The sequence below is a fragment of the Lytechinus variegatus genome, chromosome 4, assembly GCF_018143015.1.
Source record: "Lytechinus variegatus isolate NC3 chromosome 4, Lvar_3.0, whole genome shotgun sequence".
NCBI lineage: Eukaryota > Metazoa > Echinodermata > Echinoidea > Temnopleuroida > Toxopneustidae > Lytechinus > Lytechinus variegatus.
Genome location: NC_054743.1, coordinates 54,803,465 through 54,824,682, shown reverse-complemented (window position 1 = coordinate 54,824,682; position 21,218 = coordinate 54,803,465). Strand labels below are relative to the sequence as shown.

Below are 21,218 nucleotides of genomic sequence, written 5' to 3'. Positions count from 1 at the left end.
AGAAAAAATTATTCATCAGAGTTAGCATTACTTCAAATTTATGACAAAATAACAAATGCCATAGCGAACAAAGAACACGTAATTGGCATTTTTTTGCGATCTTAGTAAAGCGTTTGACACCCTCAACCATGAAATTTTACTTTCCAAACTCAACCATTATGGAATACGAGGTCAATGTCTCTCTTTTTTTAAAGACTACTTAAATAATCGAAGGCAATATGTCAATTTTAACAGTTGCGACTCTGATTCTCTTTTAGTTCGATGTGGTGTCCCTCAAGGTTCCATTTTAGGCCTACTTTTATTTTTACTCGACATTAACGACATTATTAGAACCTCCTCTATTTTATCCTTCGTATTATTTGCCGACGACACCAATATATTTTATTCTCATAGAGACCTTAATTCATTAAACAATATCGTTAATCGTGAAATAGACAAAGTGTCAAACTGGTTCAAAGCCAACAAACTCTCCCTTAATACAAAAAAAGACACATTTTATGTATTTCAGACACCATTCCCATAACATTAACACACCGATTCACATTAACATTGACGGCACCCCCCTTGAAATGAAAAACCAATCTAAATTTTTGGGTATAATTATGGATGAATTTTTTACTTGGAATCAACACATTCACCATGTTACGATGTCCGTTTCCAAAAGTATTGGAATAATTTCTAAGTTAAAATTCACTCTTCCTGACAAAACTTTATTCTTATACAATTCATTAGTCCTCCCTTATATAACATATTGTAATATCGTTTTGGCAAATTGTGGATCTTTTAAACTAAACCCCATCTTTAAACTACAAAAAAGAGCAATCCGTATGTGCACAGGGTCACATTACTTGGCTCATTCTGACCCATTGTTTCATAAACTTAAAACCTTATAAATCTTTGATATCAATACGATTTAAGCATCTTTATGTTCAAATACTTTAATAATCAACTTCCTCTGTCCTTTAATAATATGTTTAGGTTTAACAGGTATGTTCATTCCTACCAAACCCGCACATCAGGAAACCTTTATCTCACCAACCCTAAGTTATTAATAACTCATAAATCAATTCGACATTATGGTCCCGATATTTAGAACAACTTTCCAAACAACGTTAAGTCATGTTCAACAATATACTCATTTAAAGCCACTATTAAAAGAAAAACCATTGAATCATATGCATCCCCCTCTTCAAGTTAATTATTCAACTGCCCTTTACTGCACCCGCACCTGCACCTGCATTGCACCCACTTGATCAATGAAAGAAATTTATGTACCATTTTACGAGGCCGCCATCATTTTCAAGCTTAACCGCTCACGATGGCGGTCTCCTGCATTCGTTTAAACTGTTATTTTATTTTCATTGAATATTGCTACTTTTTATATGAATTTTTCATTGCTTTGTTATGACTATTTCTTAACTTGTTTTGTAAAACTTAATTGTATCACCTAGATGATATGTTGAATATTTATGCTGAGTGCAGAAATAAATTCAAAGCAAATAAAAAAACAGTTGCTCCCAGCTGACCCTATTAACCAGTCATTTTTGACTGTTTTGTTTTTAGAGTGTTAACTGAAAATACACAATAAATACTTAAGGTGAAATATATAGTCCTTTTAGTCAGATGAAACACATGTTTGGTTATAGCACAATAACTTGGTGGGTTTATGAGTTAATAACATTCAAAATGTTTTACAAATGATTTTAGGTTTTGATAAATAGATTTATTCATTTAATTTCAAGAATTGCAAGTAGTTTATTGATCACAAAAGCACCAATGAAACCAAAACGTGATTTGATATCTGATTTGATATGATACTTACAAGAATAAAAATTCAGTAAAGATATGTACAATTTCACCTTATATGAGGCATCATAGGCCCATTAGACAAATTAATGGCGGCCGAATGAGGAGCATGAACAAAAATCAGAACTTGTATGGTTTGCTTGTAAGTGCTACTTTTTTTTAACATGTAAAAACCTCCTAACATATATTACCTTTGAAGTTGATGCCATCGACGATGCTGTTGAGTAGAAGTCATCATGATACTGACCGTAGAGTGAAGGGTTCTTCAGATGATTCATCTTACAGATGAACTGAGCAAGATCACGTGATGCAGACGGACGTTCCCTGAGATCCTCATTGTGATGAAGAATCTCAATCTGATATAATAGTAACATAGAGATGGAATCAAGGTTACTGTACATTAATACGTACACAGAAATGGGGATATAAAAATCAAATCTAGCATGAATATTATTCACGAAACAACACACCAATCTAGTATGGCTGCAATCATGGTAATAAACATTGATATCATAATCATGATTGAAAATCTTAATGGAAATCGCGTTTTGCATATCTGCTTACATTCCACACTCCGTATTTTTGAAAGTATCGGCCCGATTATTAATTGAAAATACACGATAAAAACTTAAGGTGAAATATATAGTCGTTTTTGATAAATAGAATTATTTAATATCAAGAATTGCAAGTGCTATATGAAACACAATAGCACCAATCAAACCAAGTTGTTGAATAAAATGTTCATAACACTCTATAATTAATTGAACTAAGAAAGGTGCTACTTTAATACCTGAAACATACTTGAAAGAATGAAATAAGACTTACAAGAATAACAATTCAGTAAAGATATGTACAATTTCACCTTATATGAGGCATCATAGCCCCATTAGACAAATTAATGGCAGCAGAATGAGGAGCATGAACAAAAATCAGAACTTGTATGGTTTGCTTGTAAGTGCTACTTTTTTACATGTAAAAACCTCCTAACATATATTACCTTGGTAGTTGATGCCATCGACGATGATGTTGAGTAGAAGTCATCATGATACCGACCGTAGAGTGTGAGGTTCTTCAGATGATTCATCTTACAGATGAACTGAGCGAAATCACGTGAGGCAGAGGGGCGTTCACTGAGATTCTCTCCGAGATCAAGAATCTCAATCTGATATAATAGTAACATAAAGATGGAATCAAGGTTACTGTACATTAATACGTACACAGAAATGGGGATATAAAAATCAAATCTAGCATGAATATTATTCACGAAACAACACACCAATCTAGTATGGCTGCAATCATGGTAATAAACATTGTTATCATAATCATGATAATAAAACAATCTTAATGGAAATCGCGTTTTGCATATCTGTTTTTTTTTTTACATTTTACATTCCACACTCCGTATTTTTGAAAGTATCGGACCGATTATCAATTAAAAATACACGATAAAAACTTAAGGTGAAATATATAGTCGTTTTAGTCAGATTTTAGGTTTTGATGAATAGAATTATTCATTTAATATCAAGAATTGCAAGTGCTATATGAAACACAATAGCACCAATTAAACCAAGTTGTTGAATAAAATGTTCATAACACTCTATAATTAATTGAACTAAGAAAGGTGCTACTTTAATACCTGAAACATACTTGAAAGAATGAAATAAGACTTACAAGAATAACAATTCAGTAAAGATATGTACAATTTCACCTTATATGAGGCATCATAGCCCCATTAGACAAAATAATGGCAGCCGAATGAGGAGCATGAACAAAAATGAGAACTTGTATGGTTTGCTTGTAAGTGCTACTTTTTTGCATGTAAAAACCTCCTACCATATATTACCTTAGTAGTTGATGCCATTGACGATGCTGTTGAGTAGAAGTCATTATGATACTGACCGTCAAGTGTGAGGTTCTTCAGATGATTCATCTTACAGATGAACTGAGCGAAATCACGTGAGGCAGAGGGGCGTTCACTGAGATTCTCTCTGAGATCAAGAATCTCAATCTGATATAATAGTAACATAAAGATGGAATCAAGGTTACTGTACATTAATACGTACACAGAAATGGGGATATAAAAATCAAATCTAGCATGAATATTATTCACGAAACAACACACCAATCTAGTATGGCTGTAATCATGGTAATACAAAAAGATATCATAATATAAAATCTTCATCGAAATTGCGTTTTGCATATCTGCTAACATACCACACTCCGTATTTATGAAAGTATCGGCCCGATTATTAAATGAAAATACACAATAAATACTTAAGGTGAAATATATAGTCCTTTTAGTCTGATGAAACAAATGTTTGGTTATAGCACAATAACTGGGTGGGTTTATGAGTAAATAACATTCAAAATGTTTTACAAATGATTTAAGGTTTTGATAAATAGATTTACTCATTTAATTTCAAGAATTGCAAGTAGTTTATTGATCACAAAGGCACCAATGAAACCAAAACATGATTTGATATCTGATTTGATATGATATTTACAAGAATAACAATTCAGTAAAGATGTGTACAATTTCACCTTATATGAGGCATCATAGGCCCATTAGACAAATTAATGGCAGCCGAATGAGGAGCATGAACAAAAATCAGAACTTGTATGGTTTGCTTGTAAGTGCTACTTTTTTACATGTAAAAACCTCCTAACATATATTACCTTGGTAGTTGATGCCATCGACGATGATGTTGAGAAGAAGTCATCATGATACCAACCGTAGAGTGTGAGGTTCTTCAGATGATTCATCTTACAGATGAACTGAGCGAGATCACGTGATGCAGACTGACATGCACTGAGATTCTCATTGTGATGAAGAATCTCAATCTGATAGAATAGTAACATAAAGATGGAATCAAGGTTACTGTACATTAATACGTACACAGAAATGGGGATATAAAAATCAAATCTAGCATGAATATTATTCACGAAACAACACACCAATCTAGTACGGCTGCAATCATGATAATAAACATTGTTATCATAATCATGATAATAAAAAAATCTTAATGGAAATCGCGTTTTGCATATCCGCTTACTTTCCACATTCCGTATTTTTGAAAGTATCGGCCCGATTATAATTGAAAATACACGATAAAAACTTAAGGTGAAATATATAGTCGTTTTAGTCAGATTTTAGGTTTTGATAAATAGAATATGCTTTTGCAGATGATGCTAAAGATCATTTGAACGTAATATTTTAGACATTATGTACATTACTAGATGGATGCGTCTGATGTTGTTTGTTGTATAATCGTTTGTTCCTATTTTATACGTAATTGTCAACAGGGGAAAAGAGTAACAAGTAATTGTCTTCAATTATTCAAGAAGGAAAATGTAAAGTACAGTGCGTCACCGAAAAGAGGGACACCGGAATCAAATGTAATTTTTGCCATTAGAATCATAAATTTTCCTCCTAAAATGAATGGAAAGCTAATTATGCTTCGATTCTTGTATTTGATATTCACCTCATCATTTCTATAACGCATGCATGACTGAGTAAAAACAATGGAAAATGGTGCTACCAATCTAATTTGCACGAGAAAATTTGCAATTTTGTGTGAGTTTTTCTGGCTTTTACTGCTATCTGTTTGGATAAAAAATCATACATCGATCAGCCATCTTTTCTTCTTCCATATGAGACCAAAAGCGTAAAATATGATTGACGCAAGGTTAAGAAATGGTTGGATGAAAACATGCTTGATTTCTACCTATTCGACGGATGGTTGGAAACAGCAAGCACCCTGTTACACCCACAAATGTAATAATCGCCCACAAATGTAATAACACTTTACCCACAAATGTAATAACGCCCACAAATGTAATAACACTTTACCCACAAATGTAATAATTTCACCCACAAATGTAATAATGCACTTTACCCACAAATGTAATAATTTTTGATCGCCCACAAATGTAATAATGACTTTACCCACAAATGTAATAAATTTGAAGGGATTTTTGGCAAATCCGTTCTAAGCTAAAATCGTATAGTAATGCGTTCATTTGGCACAAACGTGCAAAGTCTCATTTCCTGACCCGGTTAATTAACAAATTATAATAAAAATCCAAAGTCTTTATTCCAGACCCGGTTGTTTAAAAAATAATTATATGAGCCCAAAGTCTTTATTCCAGACCCGGTTGTTTCAAAAATTATAATATAAATCCAAAGTCTTTATTCCAGACCCGGTTGTTTCAAAAATAATAATATGAGCCCAAAGTCTTTTTTATTCCAGACCCGGTTGTTTCAAAAATAATAATATGAGCCCAAAGTCTTTATTCCAGACCCGGTTGTTTAAAAATTATAATATAAATCCAAAGTCTTTTTCCAGACCCTTTTGTTTCAAAAATTATAATATAAATCAAAAGTCTTTATTCCAGACCCGTTTGTTTAGAAAATAATAATAAAAGTCCAAAGTCTTTATTCCAGACCCGGTTGCTTAAAAAATAATAATAGAAGTCCAAAGTCTTTATTCCAGACCCGGTTGTTTAAAAAAAATATAACATAAGTCCAAAGTCTTTATTCCAGAACCAGTTGTTTAGAAAATAATAATATAAGTCCAAAGTCTTTATTCCAGACCCGGTTGTTTAAAAAATACTAATATAAGTCCAAAGTCTTTATTCCAGACCCGGTTGTTTAAAAAATAATAATATAAGTCCAAAGTCTTTATTCCAGACCCGGTTGTTTAAAAAAAAATCATATGAGCCAAAAGTCTTTTTCCAGACCCGATTGTTTAAAAAATGATTACATAAGTCCAAAGTCTTTATTCCAGACCCGGATGTTTAAAAAATAATAATGCAAGTCCAAAGTCTTTTTCCAGACCCGGTTGTTTAAAAAATTGTAATATAAATCCAAAGTCTTTTTCCAGACCCTGTTGATTCAAAAATTATAATATAAATCAAAAGTCTTTATTCCAGACCCGGTTGTTTCAAAAATAATAATATAAGTCCAAAGTCTTTATTCCAGACCCGGTTGTTTCAAAAATAATAATATGAGCCCAAAGTCTTTTTTATTCCAGACCCGGTTGCTTAGAAAATAATAATATAAGTCCAAAGTCTTTATTCCAGACCCGGTTGTTTCGAAAATAATAATATGAGCCCAAAGTCTTTTTTATTCCAGACCCGGTTGTTTCAAAAATAATAATATGAGCCCAAAGTCTTTATTCCAGACCCGGTTGTTTAAAAAATTATAATATAAATCCAAAGTCTTTTTCCAGACCCTTTTGTTTCAAAAATTATAATATAAATCAAAAGTCTTTATTCCAGACCCGGTTGTTTAAAAAATTATAATATAAATCCAAAGTCTTTATTCCAGACCCGGTTGTTTAAAAAATTATAATATAAATCCAAAGTCTTTTTCCAGACCCTTTTGTTTAAAAAATTATAATATAAATCAAAAGTCTTTATTCCAGACCCGTTTGTTTAGAAAATAATAATATAAGTCCAAAGTCTTTATTCCAGACCCGGTTGCGTAAAAAATAATAATAGAAGTCCAAAGTCTTTATTCCAGACCCGGTTGTTTAAAAAAAATTATAGCATAAGTCCAAAGTCTTTATTCCAGAACCGGTTGTTTAGAAAATAATAATATAAGTCCAAAGTCTTTATTCCAGACCCGGTTGTTTAAAAAATACTAATATAAGTCCAAAGTCTTTATTCCAGACCCGGTTGTTTAAAAAATACTAATATAAGTCCAAAGTCTTTATTCCAGACCCGGTTGTTTAAAAAATAATAATGCAAGTCCAAAGTCTTTTTCCAGACCCGGTTGTTTAAAAAATTATAATATAAATCCAAAGTCTTTTTCCAGACCCTGTTGATTCAAAAATTATAATATAAATCAAAAGTCTTTATTCCAGACCCGGTTGCTTAGAAAATAATAATATAAGTCCTAAGTCTTTATTCCAGACCCGGTTGCTTAGAAAATAATAATATAAGTCCAAAGTCTTTATTCCACACCCGGTTGTTTAGAAGATAATAATAATATAAATCCAAAGTCTTTATTCCAGACCCGGTTGTTTAAAAAATACTAATATAAGTCCAAAGTCTTTATTCCAGACCCGGTTGTTTAAAAAATAATAATATAAGTCCAAAGTCTTTATTCCAGACCCGGTTGTTTAAAAAATTATAATATAAATCCAAAGTCTTTTTCCAGACCCTTTTGTTTAAAAAATTATAATATAAATCAAAAGTCTTTATTCCAGACCCGGTTGTTTAAAAAATTATAATATAAATCCAAAGTCTTTATTCCAGACCCGGTTGTTTCAAAAATTATAATATAAATCCAAAGTCTTTTTCCAGACCCTTTTGTTTAAAAAATTATAATATAAATCAAAAGTCTTTATTCCAGACCCGTTTGTTTAGAAAATAATAATATAAGTCCAAAGTCTTTATTCCAGACCCGGTTGCGTAAAAAATAATAATAGAAGTCCAAAGTCTTTATTCCAGACCCGGTTGTTTAAAAAAAATTATAGCATAAGTCCAAAGTCTTTATTCCAGAACCGGTTGTTTAGAAAATAATAATATAAGTCCAAAGTCTTTATTCCAGACCCGGTTGTTTAAAAAATACTAATATAAGTCCAAAGTCTTTATTCCAGACCCGGTTGTTTAAAAAATAATAATATAAGTCCAAAGTCTTTATTCCAGACCCGGTTGTTTAAAAAATAATAATGCAAGTCCAAAGTCTTTTTCCAGACCCGGTTGTTTAAAAAATTGTAATATAAATCCAAAGTCTTTTTCCAGACCCTGTTGATTCAAAAATTATAATATAAATCAAAAGTCTTTATTCCAGACCCGGTTGCTTAGAAAATAATAATATAAGTCCTAAGTCTTTATTCCAGACCCGGTTGTTTAGAAAATAATAATATAAGTCCAAAGTCTTTATTCCACACCCGGTTGTTTAGAAGATAATAATAATATAAATCCAAAGTCTTTATTCCAGACCCGGTTGTTTAAAAAATACTAATATAAGTCCAAAGTCTTTATTCCAGACCCGGTTGTTTAAAAAATAATAATATAAGTCCAAAGTCTTTATTCCAGACCAGGTTGTTTAAAAAAATAATCATATGAGCCAAAAGTCTTCATTCGAGACCCGATTGTTTCAAAAAGATTATATAAATCCAAAGTCTTTTTCCAGACCCTGTTGTTTCAAAAATCATGATATAAATCAAAAGTCTTTATTCCAGACCCGGTTGCTTAGAAAATAATAATATAAGTCCAAAGTCTTTATTCCACACCCGGTTGTTTAGAAAATAATGATATAAGTCCAAAGTCTTTGTTCCAGACCCATTTATTTCAAAACTTATAATAATTATAAAAAACAAAGACCCACGATCCTATTTATGTTGAATAACATGGAAATGTAGCGTAGTCTTTCTGTCAGACCCAGTTATAAAAGTCATTAAAAACATAACAACAACAACAAAACAAAGACCCTCCAACCATTAAAGATAAAGTCCACCTCAGAAAAATGTTGATTTGAATCAATAGAGGAAAATCAGACAAGCACAATGCTGAAAATTTCATCAAAATCGGATGTAAAATAAGAAAGTTATGACATTTCAAAGTTTTGTTTATTTTTAACAAAATAGTTATATGAACGAGCCAGCTACATTCAAATGAGAGAGTCGATGATGTCACTCACTCACTCTTTCTTTTGGTTTTCATTGTTTGAATTATACATTATTTCAATTTTTACGAATTTGACGATTAGGACCTCCTTGCCTAAAGCACAAAATGTTAAAATAATAAATTTCCACGTGTTGCAGGGAGGAATGAAACTTCATTTCACATGACAATGACGAGAAAATAAAAATATTTCATATTTCATTTAAGAAAATACAAAAGAAATAGTGAGTGAGTGATGTCATCAGTTCCTCATTTGCATACCGACCGAGATGTGCATATAACTGTTTTGCGAAATGAAGCGAAACATTAAAATGCCATAATTTTGCCATGAATTTTTCTCTTTATATTCATATCAAGTTTTTGTTGGGGTAGACTTGTCCTTTAAAAAAAAATTATTGTATATTCCTTCCTTTTTTCTTTGAAAAAACCTAAATAACAAACCATTAAAATACATATGAAAAAAACTGAGAAATAAGATATCAGTAAACAATAGGAGATTACTTCCCGAAAACGATAAAGTTGTTGATTGACGATCTATGATATATCATATAAAAGAAAAACATTCTAACAAGAGGGGATAACCATTCCATTCCATGTTTTTATTTGGCAATAAGTCATGATTGACTATTTTTGCCACCCACTGTATGAGAAGTAGGGTAACAATTTTATTTAGTATTATTTTTATTACTTCTTTTTGTCTCACCTGCATAGCAGAGTGAGACTATAGGCGCTGCTTTTCCGATGGCGGCGGCGACGTCAACATCAAATCTTAACCTAAGGTTAAGTTTTTGAAATGACATCATTACTTAGAAATATATAGACCTAGTTCATGAAACTTGGACATAATAGTAATCAAGTGTCACTGAACATCCTGGGCAAGTTTCAGGTCACATGGTCAAGGTCAAAGGTCATTTAGGGTCAATGAACTTTGGCCGAATTGTTTTTTTTTTAATTACCATCATAACTTTGAAAGTATGTTGGTCTAGTTCATAAAACTTGGACATAAGAGTAATCAAGTATCACTGAACATCCTGTGTGCATTTTAGGTCACATGACCAAGGTCAAAGGTCAATGAACTTTGGCCATAATGGGGGTATCTGTTGAATTACCATCATAACTTTCCAAGTTTATTGATCTGACTTTTAAAACTTGGACATAAGAGTAATAAAGTATCGCTGAATATCCTGTGCGAGTTTCAGGTCACATGATCAAGGTCATAGGTCATGTGAGGTCAATGAATTTTGGCCACATTGGGGGTATTTGTTGAATTACCATCCTATCTCTGTAAGTGTATTGGTCTAGTTCATAAAACGTGGAAATAAGAGTAACCAAGTATCACTTAACATCTTGTGCGAGTTATAGTAGTTTTTTTAAGTCAGCACTGCTGCTATGTTGAATCGCGTGATGCAGGTGAGACAGTCAGAGGCATTCCACTTGTTTATTATTATTATTTCTTGTATATTCATTCCTTTTTTTTTAAAAAAAACCCCAAAACCTTTAAATACATATAAAACAAAAAACTGAGGAATAAGATATCAGCACACAATATGGGGATTACTTCCCGTAAACGATAAGGTTGTTGATCGACGATCTTTGAGATATTATCTAAAAGAAAATCATCCTAGCAAGAGGGGATAAAGTTTTAATAAGTTCTTCGGTACTTTAAATTTTCAGTGTACCAAGCACCATTTGTAATATATTCAGCATTTTTTTTATTAGTTACAATTCCAATAATCTCAGTGGCCTAAGATATATTTTCTGGGGTAATATTGACCCGTTAAGTAAGGAGAGAGAGAGAGAGAGGATTTATGTGATCAAGAAGTGATAAGATAGGAAAAAAACTGAATTGAAATGACTGAAAGAGAGACAGGCATAGAAAGAAGAGCCCCCTCCCACACCCGTACCAGAGTTACGGAGTTAGGCTGTCCCGTCGGTGGATTCAGGTCCATCAACATCTTGAGGTTTAATCTTTCCAGGTGGCAAACGTGTGTGGGTGTGTGTGTGTGTGTTTGAGTTTTGTCAGACGTGTCTCAATCAGATATGATTATTTACGTCTGGGACCGACCTTTAACGTCACCATCCGAAAGACGTGACAAGGGCTCGAACCTCTGCATCAATTTGTAACTTCCCCACATAGCTTTGATTACAGGCGCACGCCACAACGCCCAGTCTTTAAATATGGTGTAGTCTTTGCTCTAGACCCATGCAGTTATTTCAAAATAGGAAATTATTAGAAACGATAAAAACAGACAAACAATATTAACAAAGACGCCACAATATCATTGATGTAGAATAGCGATGTTGTTGTTGTTATTTTGGGTTTTTAAGGCGCGTACCATTCAGATCTGAATATTTACACCTTTTATTAATTTGACGTTTTTGTGGTATTCAATTCAATTCAATTTTATTATTTCACTTCCATCAAACAAAACAAGTTGTATACCAACTTACGGTATGCCTTATCAAAGGGTTTTATAGTTTGGGAGATGATGGTGTCTAAGTTTTTAAATTATTCTTTTGGTTAATTTGTATTTTAAGAGAACTGGATGTGGGGTAAAGACAACTCTCTAAACCCAAGCATTTTAACTGGGTTTAATTTTAAAGATTGGTCTTTAAAAGCTTTGATTTTTTTCAATATTTGTTTATCTTATAAATAGCTGGGTCTAGACGAAGGTCTAAGCATAATAATAATGTTATTCAACAGGAATAAGAATATGACAAAGTCTTATGTTTTTAAGATTGTTTGAATTAATTTGTAAATGACTGGGTCTGGAATAGAGACAACGCTCTAAACATGTGCTTTTGTACTTGGTCTTAATTTGGAGTATTGTTGGTTCTTAGATTCGTTGTTGTGGGTTGAGTTTTATTGTTTTTTATTCTTGAAATAATTGTGTCTGGAGGAAAGTCTACAATCGATCACCATGTTATTCCACAGTAGTTAGATTATTGGGTATTTGTTTCAGACAATTTAATTTTTAAATAATAACCAAGTCTGGAAAATGGACGTTTTCTTTGCAAATGCATAACTACAATGTTTTGTAGGGGTCTTAGTATTATTATACAAAAGAATCTGGGTGTGGGGTACAGACATATTTTTTACTGGGTATAAATTTTAAAAATTGGTTTTAGATTTGATTTTCTTTTTTAATTCATTTCTTAGATAACCTGGTCTGGAGGAAAGAGTACGTTTTACAACTCATGTTATTCCAGGAGAATATGATAGGGTCTTATGTTAGAAGATTTTTTTTTCGTAATTTTTGTAATGATTAGGTCTGGAATAAAGACAACATTCTAAACCTCTTTCTAAAAACATGTTCTTAGGTTCAAGGATTGCTTGGTATTAGATTTGAAGTTATTTATATTTTTACTCTTAGCCTTATTTTGAAAAACAAATGACTGGGTCTGGCTGAAAGACTACGCTATATGTCCATGTTATCCAGCATTAATAAGATTATGGGGTCTTTATACGGTTGTTGTTGTTGTATTGTTATTTACAATTTTTGAATAACAAGGTTTGGAGAAGAGGCTAAGCTCGATTTTCTTTTTTTCCACTGGAATATCATTATGGTATCTTAGTTTGGACTTATATTATAATTTTTGAAATAACTGGGTCTGGAAAAAAGACTTTGGACTTACATTATAATTTTTGAAACTACTGCGTCTGGAAAAAGACTGGACTTTTGTGCTATATGAAGGCATTACTATAGGGTTTTAGTTTTTAGTTTTAAATAACCAGGTCTGGAGAAAAGACTATGCTTGATTCTCAATTTACTCATAGCGCGTATATTCACAATACGTTCAGTATAATTTAAAACAACAACAAAGACTTTGATTCCACCAGTTTTAATTAACTGGGTCTGGAGAGAAGACTAGGCTCGATTCTCATTTTTATTCCACCGGAACATCATAATCGTATCTTAGTTTGGAGTTATATCATAATATTTGAAACAATCGGGTCTGGAATAAAGACTTTGAACTTATATTATTATTTTTTAAACAACCAGGTCTGGAATAAAGACTTTTGATTTATATTATAATTTTTGAAACAACAGGGTCTGGAAAAAGACTTTGGATTTATATTATAATTTGTGAAACAACCGGGTCTGGTGAAAAGACTTTGGACTTATATTATCATTTTTGAAACAATCGGGTTTGGAATAAAGACTTTGGGCTCATATTATTATTTTTGAAACAACCGGGTCTAAAATAAAGACTTTGGACTTATGTTAATTTTTTTAAACAACCGGGTCTGGAATAAAGACTTTTGATTTATATTATAATTTTTGAAACAACAGGGTCTGGAAAAAGACTTTGGATTTATATTATAATTTGTGAAACAACCGGGTCTGGTGAAAAGACTTTGGACTTATATTATCATTTTTGAAACAATCGGGTTTGGAATAAAGACTTTGGGCTCATATTATTATTTTTGAAACAACCGGGTCTAAAATAAAGACTTTGGACTTATGTTAATATTTTTTAAACAACCGGGTCTGGAATAAAGACTTTTGATTTATATTATAATTTTTGAAACAACAGGGTCTGGAATAAAGAATTTGAATTGATATTATCATTTTTGAAACAACAGGGTCTGGAAAAAGACTTTGGATTTATATTAGAATTTTTTAAACAACCGGGTCTGGAGAAAAGACTTTGGACTTATATTATCATTTTTGAAACAATCGGGTCTGGAATAAAGACTTTGGACTTATATTATAATTTTTGAAACAACCGGGTCTGGAATAAAGACTTTGGATTTATATTATAATTTTTGAAACAACCGGGTCTGGAATAAAGACTTTGGATTTATATTATAATTTTTGAAACAACAGGGTCTGGAAAAAGACTTTGGATTTATATTATCATTTTTAAATAACCGGGTCTGGAGAAAAGACTTTGGACTTATATTATCATTTTTGAAGCAATCGGGTCTGGAATAAAGACTTTAGGCTCATATGATTATTTTTTAAACAACCGGGTCTGGAATAAAGACTTTGTACTTATATTATCATTTTTGAAACAATCAGGTCTGGAATAAAGACTTCAGGCTCATATGATTATTTTTGAAACAACCGGGTCTGGAATAAAGACTTTGTATTTATATTGTAATTTTTGAAACAACCGGGTCTGGAATAAAGACTTTGGGCTCATATTATTATTTTTGAAACAACCGGGTCTGGAATAAAGACTTTGGACTTATATTATCATTTTTTAAACAATCGGGTCTGGAATAAAGACTTTAGGCTCATATGATTATTTTTTAAACAACCGGGTCTGGAATAAAGACTTTGGATTTATATCATAATTTTTGAAACAACCGGGTCTGGAATAAAGACTAAAGACTTTGGATTTATATTATAATTTGTTAATTAACCGGGTCAGGAAAAGAGACTTTGCACTTTAGTGCTATATGAACGCATTACTATACGATTTTAGTTCAGAACGGATTTGCCAAAAATCCCTTCAAATTTATTACATTTGTGGGTAAAGTCATTATTACATTTGTGGGCGATCAAAAATTATTACATTTGTGGGTAAAGTGCATTATTACATTTGTGGGTGAAATTATTACATTTGTGGGTAAAGTGTTATTACATTTGTGGGCGTTATTACATTTGTGGGTAAAGTGTTATTACATTTGTGGGCGTTATTACATTTGTGGGCGTTATTACATTTGTGGGTGCAACACCCCCCCCCCCCCCCCGCACGCACACACACAAAACCGCAGACAATAGGCTAACGTTGAATGCTTCTCGGGTTAGGAAAGGAAAGCCCTTTATTGTTGCGGGCTGGGGTATGTCACTCTAAGATGGTGAAATTAATATTATCATGATTGATTAAGGGATTGACTGAATTTTTTCTGCTTCTCTTTCAATTCAAACACAAACTCAAGTGATATTGCAATTAAAATCACCTCCTCAAACAGTTCAATGCAATGAATATAGTGGAATGCCTAAGCAAATAATCATCGCTTTACAATTCAAACAGTTCAATGTCTTGCAGAGAACTGATTTTTTTTTCTTTCATTGCGAGTAAAATCACCTTCCCAAACAGTTCAATGCACTGAATATATATAGTGGAATGCCTATGCAAATGGTCATCGCTTATTCGATTCAAACAATTTAAAGTCTTGCACTGAACTGATTTTGTATACAATGTCATTATTTATTTGGTTTTGTCTGTATTCTGTCTTCCGTACACTCTTGTCTAACTTGCAAGTAATTTAAATTACATGTAAATGAGTGTGAATAGAACAGGTTGCATTGCAAGCAAATATCTACATTATTCCAAGTGTACTATTGTATTTTAACAACACCTTGCCCCTTTTCGGATTTAATTGTGGCATCTCAATTAGTCTTTTTGCCTTGTTTGATTGTTTGAAACAAAAAATTCCAGGATAAATGAGGATCCCATATAATCACGTTTCCGACACATTACATATTAATTGTCTACTGTGTATACATGTACCATGCACTATAAATGCATTCTTTTGTATCTATCATCATTCCAGAGCAAACATTTAGAGTGTTTCAATTGTGGTCTGACATAAATACCTTTTTGTAGTTATATTGCATTCATTGATCAATTAGAATTGAATAGAATTGAATCGGTTATACAGTATACGTATATAGGTGTGTCGGAATCCCATGTAAATGAGGATCTTTTTGCTCTTTCAACGACTAAAAAAAAAAAATCGCTATTTGTATAACAATTGAGACGTTGCTATGTATATATTTGATCTCGTACTTTTTTTTAATCACAGCAATACCTGTATTGCCCTAATATACATTCTCAATCATTCATGGCTTGCTGACACAGAAGTAAATGCTTTTCTATCTATCTATGTGCATTCCAATGCCATTCACAGTGTGATGGCAATTTCCTATATTTTTTCTATCTCTGAGAGGCAAGAAACTTTCTATTCAAATTGAAAACGCCTCTTTATTCATTAACAATCACATTTTGCTCTTGATTATTGTATTTGTTGGAGCTAATGACTCTATAGATGGACTATTCCCCATTCACTGTATATACATATAGATATGCCTATGCAGAAGATAGACCTGCTGTAAGTGAAGAATAATGTAAAGCACATTAATCATTTAAGGCACTATGATGTAATGAAATCGTCTGGAAAGGAAAAATCTTTATTACCAGCTGTTGATTGTATTAAACGTTTTAAAAAGTCATTTCAATTTCATATTATCTTTAAAACTTATTTTTACCAAATATTGGACAATTATATAAAGATATATCAATATCTTCAAAGATCCACCTTATAACTTGTTTTAATGACAATGATGTAAGCACCAGCCCGAGTCTGTCAGATCGTCACACATAAGTGAACATGTATAACACTTTCTTCAATGCTTCTGGCATACACCCTTATTTGCACTCACATGCACCACGCACCTCGGATACTTCTTCAACGATTGCAAACAGAATCTTATCTATTCTCTTTCAATAGAGCAGACGTACTAAACGGGGAAACCTTTTCACCCCAGTGCAAATATTATACAGCCAGTGAATTTAATAAGGCTTTTCATAAATTAGCTCAAAGTGATATTCCCGACTACTTTAGTTTAATGCATTTAAATATAAGAAGCTTACAAAAAAATTTTGATACTTTCTGCGAATTTTTATCCACATTAAACACATTTCCATTTTCTATTATTGGTCTCACGGAGACATGGTTGCATCCAATGTCTCCTCCAATTTACAACATTGATAATTACAATTTCCTCCATATAGATAGAAAAGTTGGTAAGGGAGGAGGTGTCGCTCTCTATGTACATAAAGATCTTAATTACAAAGTAAGACATGATATTGAACTTCAAAATGTGGAATCCTTATTCATTGAAATTTCTAACGCTAAAAATAAGAATAAAATAATCGGTGTAATCTATAGACCCCCAACCAATAATGCTGACATATTTTTAAATGAATTGGAATCTAGTCTTGAATCAGTTTCTCGAGAAAACAAAAAAATCTATATCATGGGCGACTTTAACATTGATTTGTCATTTCCCTATACTACAATAGGTCAACATTTTACTAATTTATTATCATCATTTGGATTACAACATCTCGTTAATAAACCAACTAGAATTTCTAACATATCAAATACAATACTTGATAATATTTTTTCTAATGCACTTGATAAAAGTGATAATGGAATAATATACTATGATATTTCAGACCATCTGCCTATTTTTGCAATGTATCCAAATGACAAACGCCCTCACCAACCTAGGGACAAAGAAAACATAACAAGACGGAATGAAACCCAACGTAATATAGAATCCCTTAAGGTAGATTTGGCTGAAGAAGATTGGCATGATATTTACCTAGAACAAAATGCAAATGACTCTTATGTAATATTCTTAAACAAACTTCTTTATTATTATGATAAAAACGTGCCATTACTAAGAGTTAAATCGAGTAAAAAGAAGAACAAACAACCGTGGGTCACACAAGGTATAATTAAATCCATATTCACTCGGAATAGACTTTATAAAATATCCATTAAATCGCCTACAATTCAAAACATAAATAAATACAAAAAATTCCGCAACAAATTAACTTCAGTCATTCGCCGAGCTCGCAAATCTTACTTTTCTGATGAAATTGAAAATAACAAAGATAATAAAAATTCATTATGGAATTCTGTAAATGAGATTTTAGGTAAGAAATAAGAAAACTATGATAACATCAATTTCGTAGAAAATGGTCAACACTTGCGAAACCCAAATGATGTTGCTAATGCCTTTAATAACTTCTTCAATAATATCGGTCCAAATTTAGCTTCAAAAATAGTATCTAATGATAATGATTTTTCTGAATACTTAAACGACTTTCCGGAACATTCTTTATTTTTTAATCCGACTAACACTCATGAGATCTTAGAAATTGTTAGGTCTTTGAAACCAACTAAATCTTTAGGGCATGATGGAATAAGTGTCTGTTTATTAAAACAAATAATTCACTTTATAGCTTCACCGCTCATGCATATTTTTAACCTCTTTCTGTATCATGGCATTGTTCCCGATTCACTTAAGATTGCAAAAATAATACCAATATATAAGAAAGATGACCCATGTCTCACTTCCAACTACCGACCAATATCTTTATTACCGAGTATCTCTAAAATTCTTGAAAAAGTAGTTTACAAACGATTGTATTCCTTTTTGAACAATAACAATATATTATTTCCAAATCAATATGGTTTCAGAGAGAATCACTCAACCAATTATGCAATTTTACAATTATTCGACAAAATATCTGATTCTCTCTCTAAAAAAGAACACAATGTTGGGGTTTTTATGGACTTATCAAAAGCATTTGATACTATGGATCACCGCATTTTACTTTCTAAATTAAAGAGATATGGAATCAGGGGGGTTGTTTTCACTTGGTTCAAAGATTACTTAAGTAATCGACGCCATTATGTTTCTTTCAAATCAAACACATCCAATATTTGTACTATGAAATGTGGAGTACCACAAGGATCGATTTTAGGTCCCTTGCTATTTTTGATTTATATGAATGATATTGTAAATGCATCTCGAGAATTAACATATGTTTTATTTGCAGACGATACAAATGTCTTCTATTCCCACAAAGACTTAAGTATACTCGTCCCGACACTTAATTTAGAATTAAAGAAATTATCAAAATGGTTTAAAGCTAATAAACTCTCCCTAAATATAAGCAAAACAAATTTTATGTATTTTAAACACATTCAAACTAAACATATGTTCCTTAATATATACATAGATGACATCCCTATCATTGAAAAACAAGAAACCAAATTTTTAGGTGTATGGATTGACTCAAATTTAACGTGGAACAGTCACATTCACAATATTTGCATGATGGCATCCAGAGGAATAGGAATTCTGTTTAGATTAAAATATTATCTCTCCCAAAAATCATTATTTATGCTTTATAATTCGTTCGTTTTATCTCACTTATCTTACTGCAACTTAGTATGGGGGTATGGTAGTAAGGTAAAAATAGAAAGGATTTTCCGTCTCCAAAAGAAAGCACTCCGCATATGTACTCATTCACATTTCATTGCACATACTGACCCAATATTTCACAACTTAAAAACATTGAAAATTGAAGATATTAACATTTATCAAACGGCCATATTTATGTTTAAATTTTCATCCAATACAATCCCGATTCCATTTCGCAATTTTTTTGTTTACAACAAAGACATTCACAATTATCCAACACGGCATTCAACAGATCTCCACTTAACCAACCCAAGAATATTACTCGCTCATAAGACGATACGCCACCGTGGCCCAGACATTTGGAATGCATTGCCACATGATATAAAACAATGTACATCTCTCTATTCGTTTAAAGCTTCGTTGAAAAAATTTCTTATTTCTAAGTATACCTAATTTAATTCACCTGCACTCACCCACATGCACACACTTGCACTTCTTTTTACCAATTTTTTTTTATATACCAATATGTATATATATATATATATAAATCTTATATTTCGTGACGATCAGTTTATCAAATATAATTTATTATGGTTTTCATGTAGCCCCCTCTCCTGGCTGCTATTGCTTCAAGCACCTCTGTGCTTATAATAGCTGGCCCCTGTATTTTACCGAACTATATCACATGCTTAGGTATGATTTAATTACCAGTCTTGTTTGTATTATTTACATTGTATCTTTTAAATTGTCACATTTAATTTGTATTCATTCAATTATGTGAACATGTTAATCTATCATTGATTTCTGAATAAAATGCAGAAACTCCTGCAAAAAAAAGGACATAAAAGAAAAGGGAATCCACTTTGAAGCAATGTCTGCTCATTTCGGTTTACTGGAATAAATAACGGATTATAATGAAATTATGATAATAATTAAGAATGTTTCACAGAATAATAAAATAATACAAACTGGGCCAAGCGCGTTATGCCTATACACAATCTTCGAACTATAATTATATATCGTTCCTCTGGTATATAACATTAGACAAATTTGAGTTGAAGAAAGTGAATATCCGCATCACTTCATACTGCAATTATTGGAAAAAAATTAAGAAACTGAAAATATACCTTTGCAGACGATGCCAAGGATGATAATGTTGAATAGAACTCGTCATGATATTTCGAACTGTTGCGAAAAGAACGAAGATTAAGTTCCCTGAGATGAAGCATCTTACAAATGAACTGAGCCAGATCACGTGATGCAGACTTACATTGACTGAGATCAAGGTACTTGATATTAAGACGCTCAATCTGGAATAATAGTGACATAATGTTGAAATAAAAATACGATATCAAACAAGGGTCTGACTAAACCATTGAACTCTATTCTACATTCGATTAAAGAACAAACATGGATCATCGAATCATTGGAAATAACTCTTGGTCGTTCACATAATGTTATGAAAATCACAGTAATTTTCTCTAAAGCCTCTACCAACTTTAAATGAAAGGAAACTTATTGTTTTATTCAGGCTATATTTGCTTATGTAATCGAATGCTGTTAATAGGCCTTTAATTTTTTATTAATAATAAGAAATATGATTGAATTTCATATTTAAGCTTTATTTTGTGAAAACGGCCAAGCACGCTGCCATGAATGCAGTATGCAATAGTTGTGCTGATGACTTCAGTTCTCAACTTCCCTTTGACATAGCATGATATCCAATCAATTCAAAATTGAAAAATGTGGATTCAATTCAATTCAACAACAAAAATGGTTTATTAAACATGAATCGCAACCAAAGGCTGAATAAAA

The 21,218-nt window shown here is 31.9% G+C and overlaps 1 protein-coding gene across 1 annotated transcript in view; it reads right to left on the bottom strand.

Annotated features, from left to right (window-relative positions):
- Positions 1-21,218, bottom strand: part of LOC121414346 — a 68,969-nt gene that overhangs the window by 22,847 nt on the left and 24,904 nt on the right. Inside the window, exons 6-7 of the mRNA XM_041607495.1 lie at positions 20,531-20,713; positions 1,998-2,162 (exon numbers count right to left, since the gene is read on the bottom strand). Coding sequence (XP_041463429.1) covers positions 1,998-2,162; positions 20,531-20,713 — 348 coding nt within the window. The remainder of the gene's footprint in view (positions 1-1,997; positions 2,163-20,530; positions 20,714-21,218) is intronic.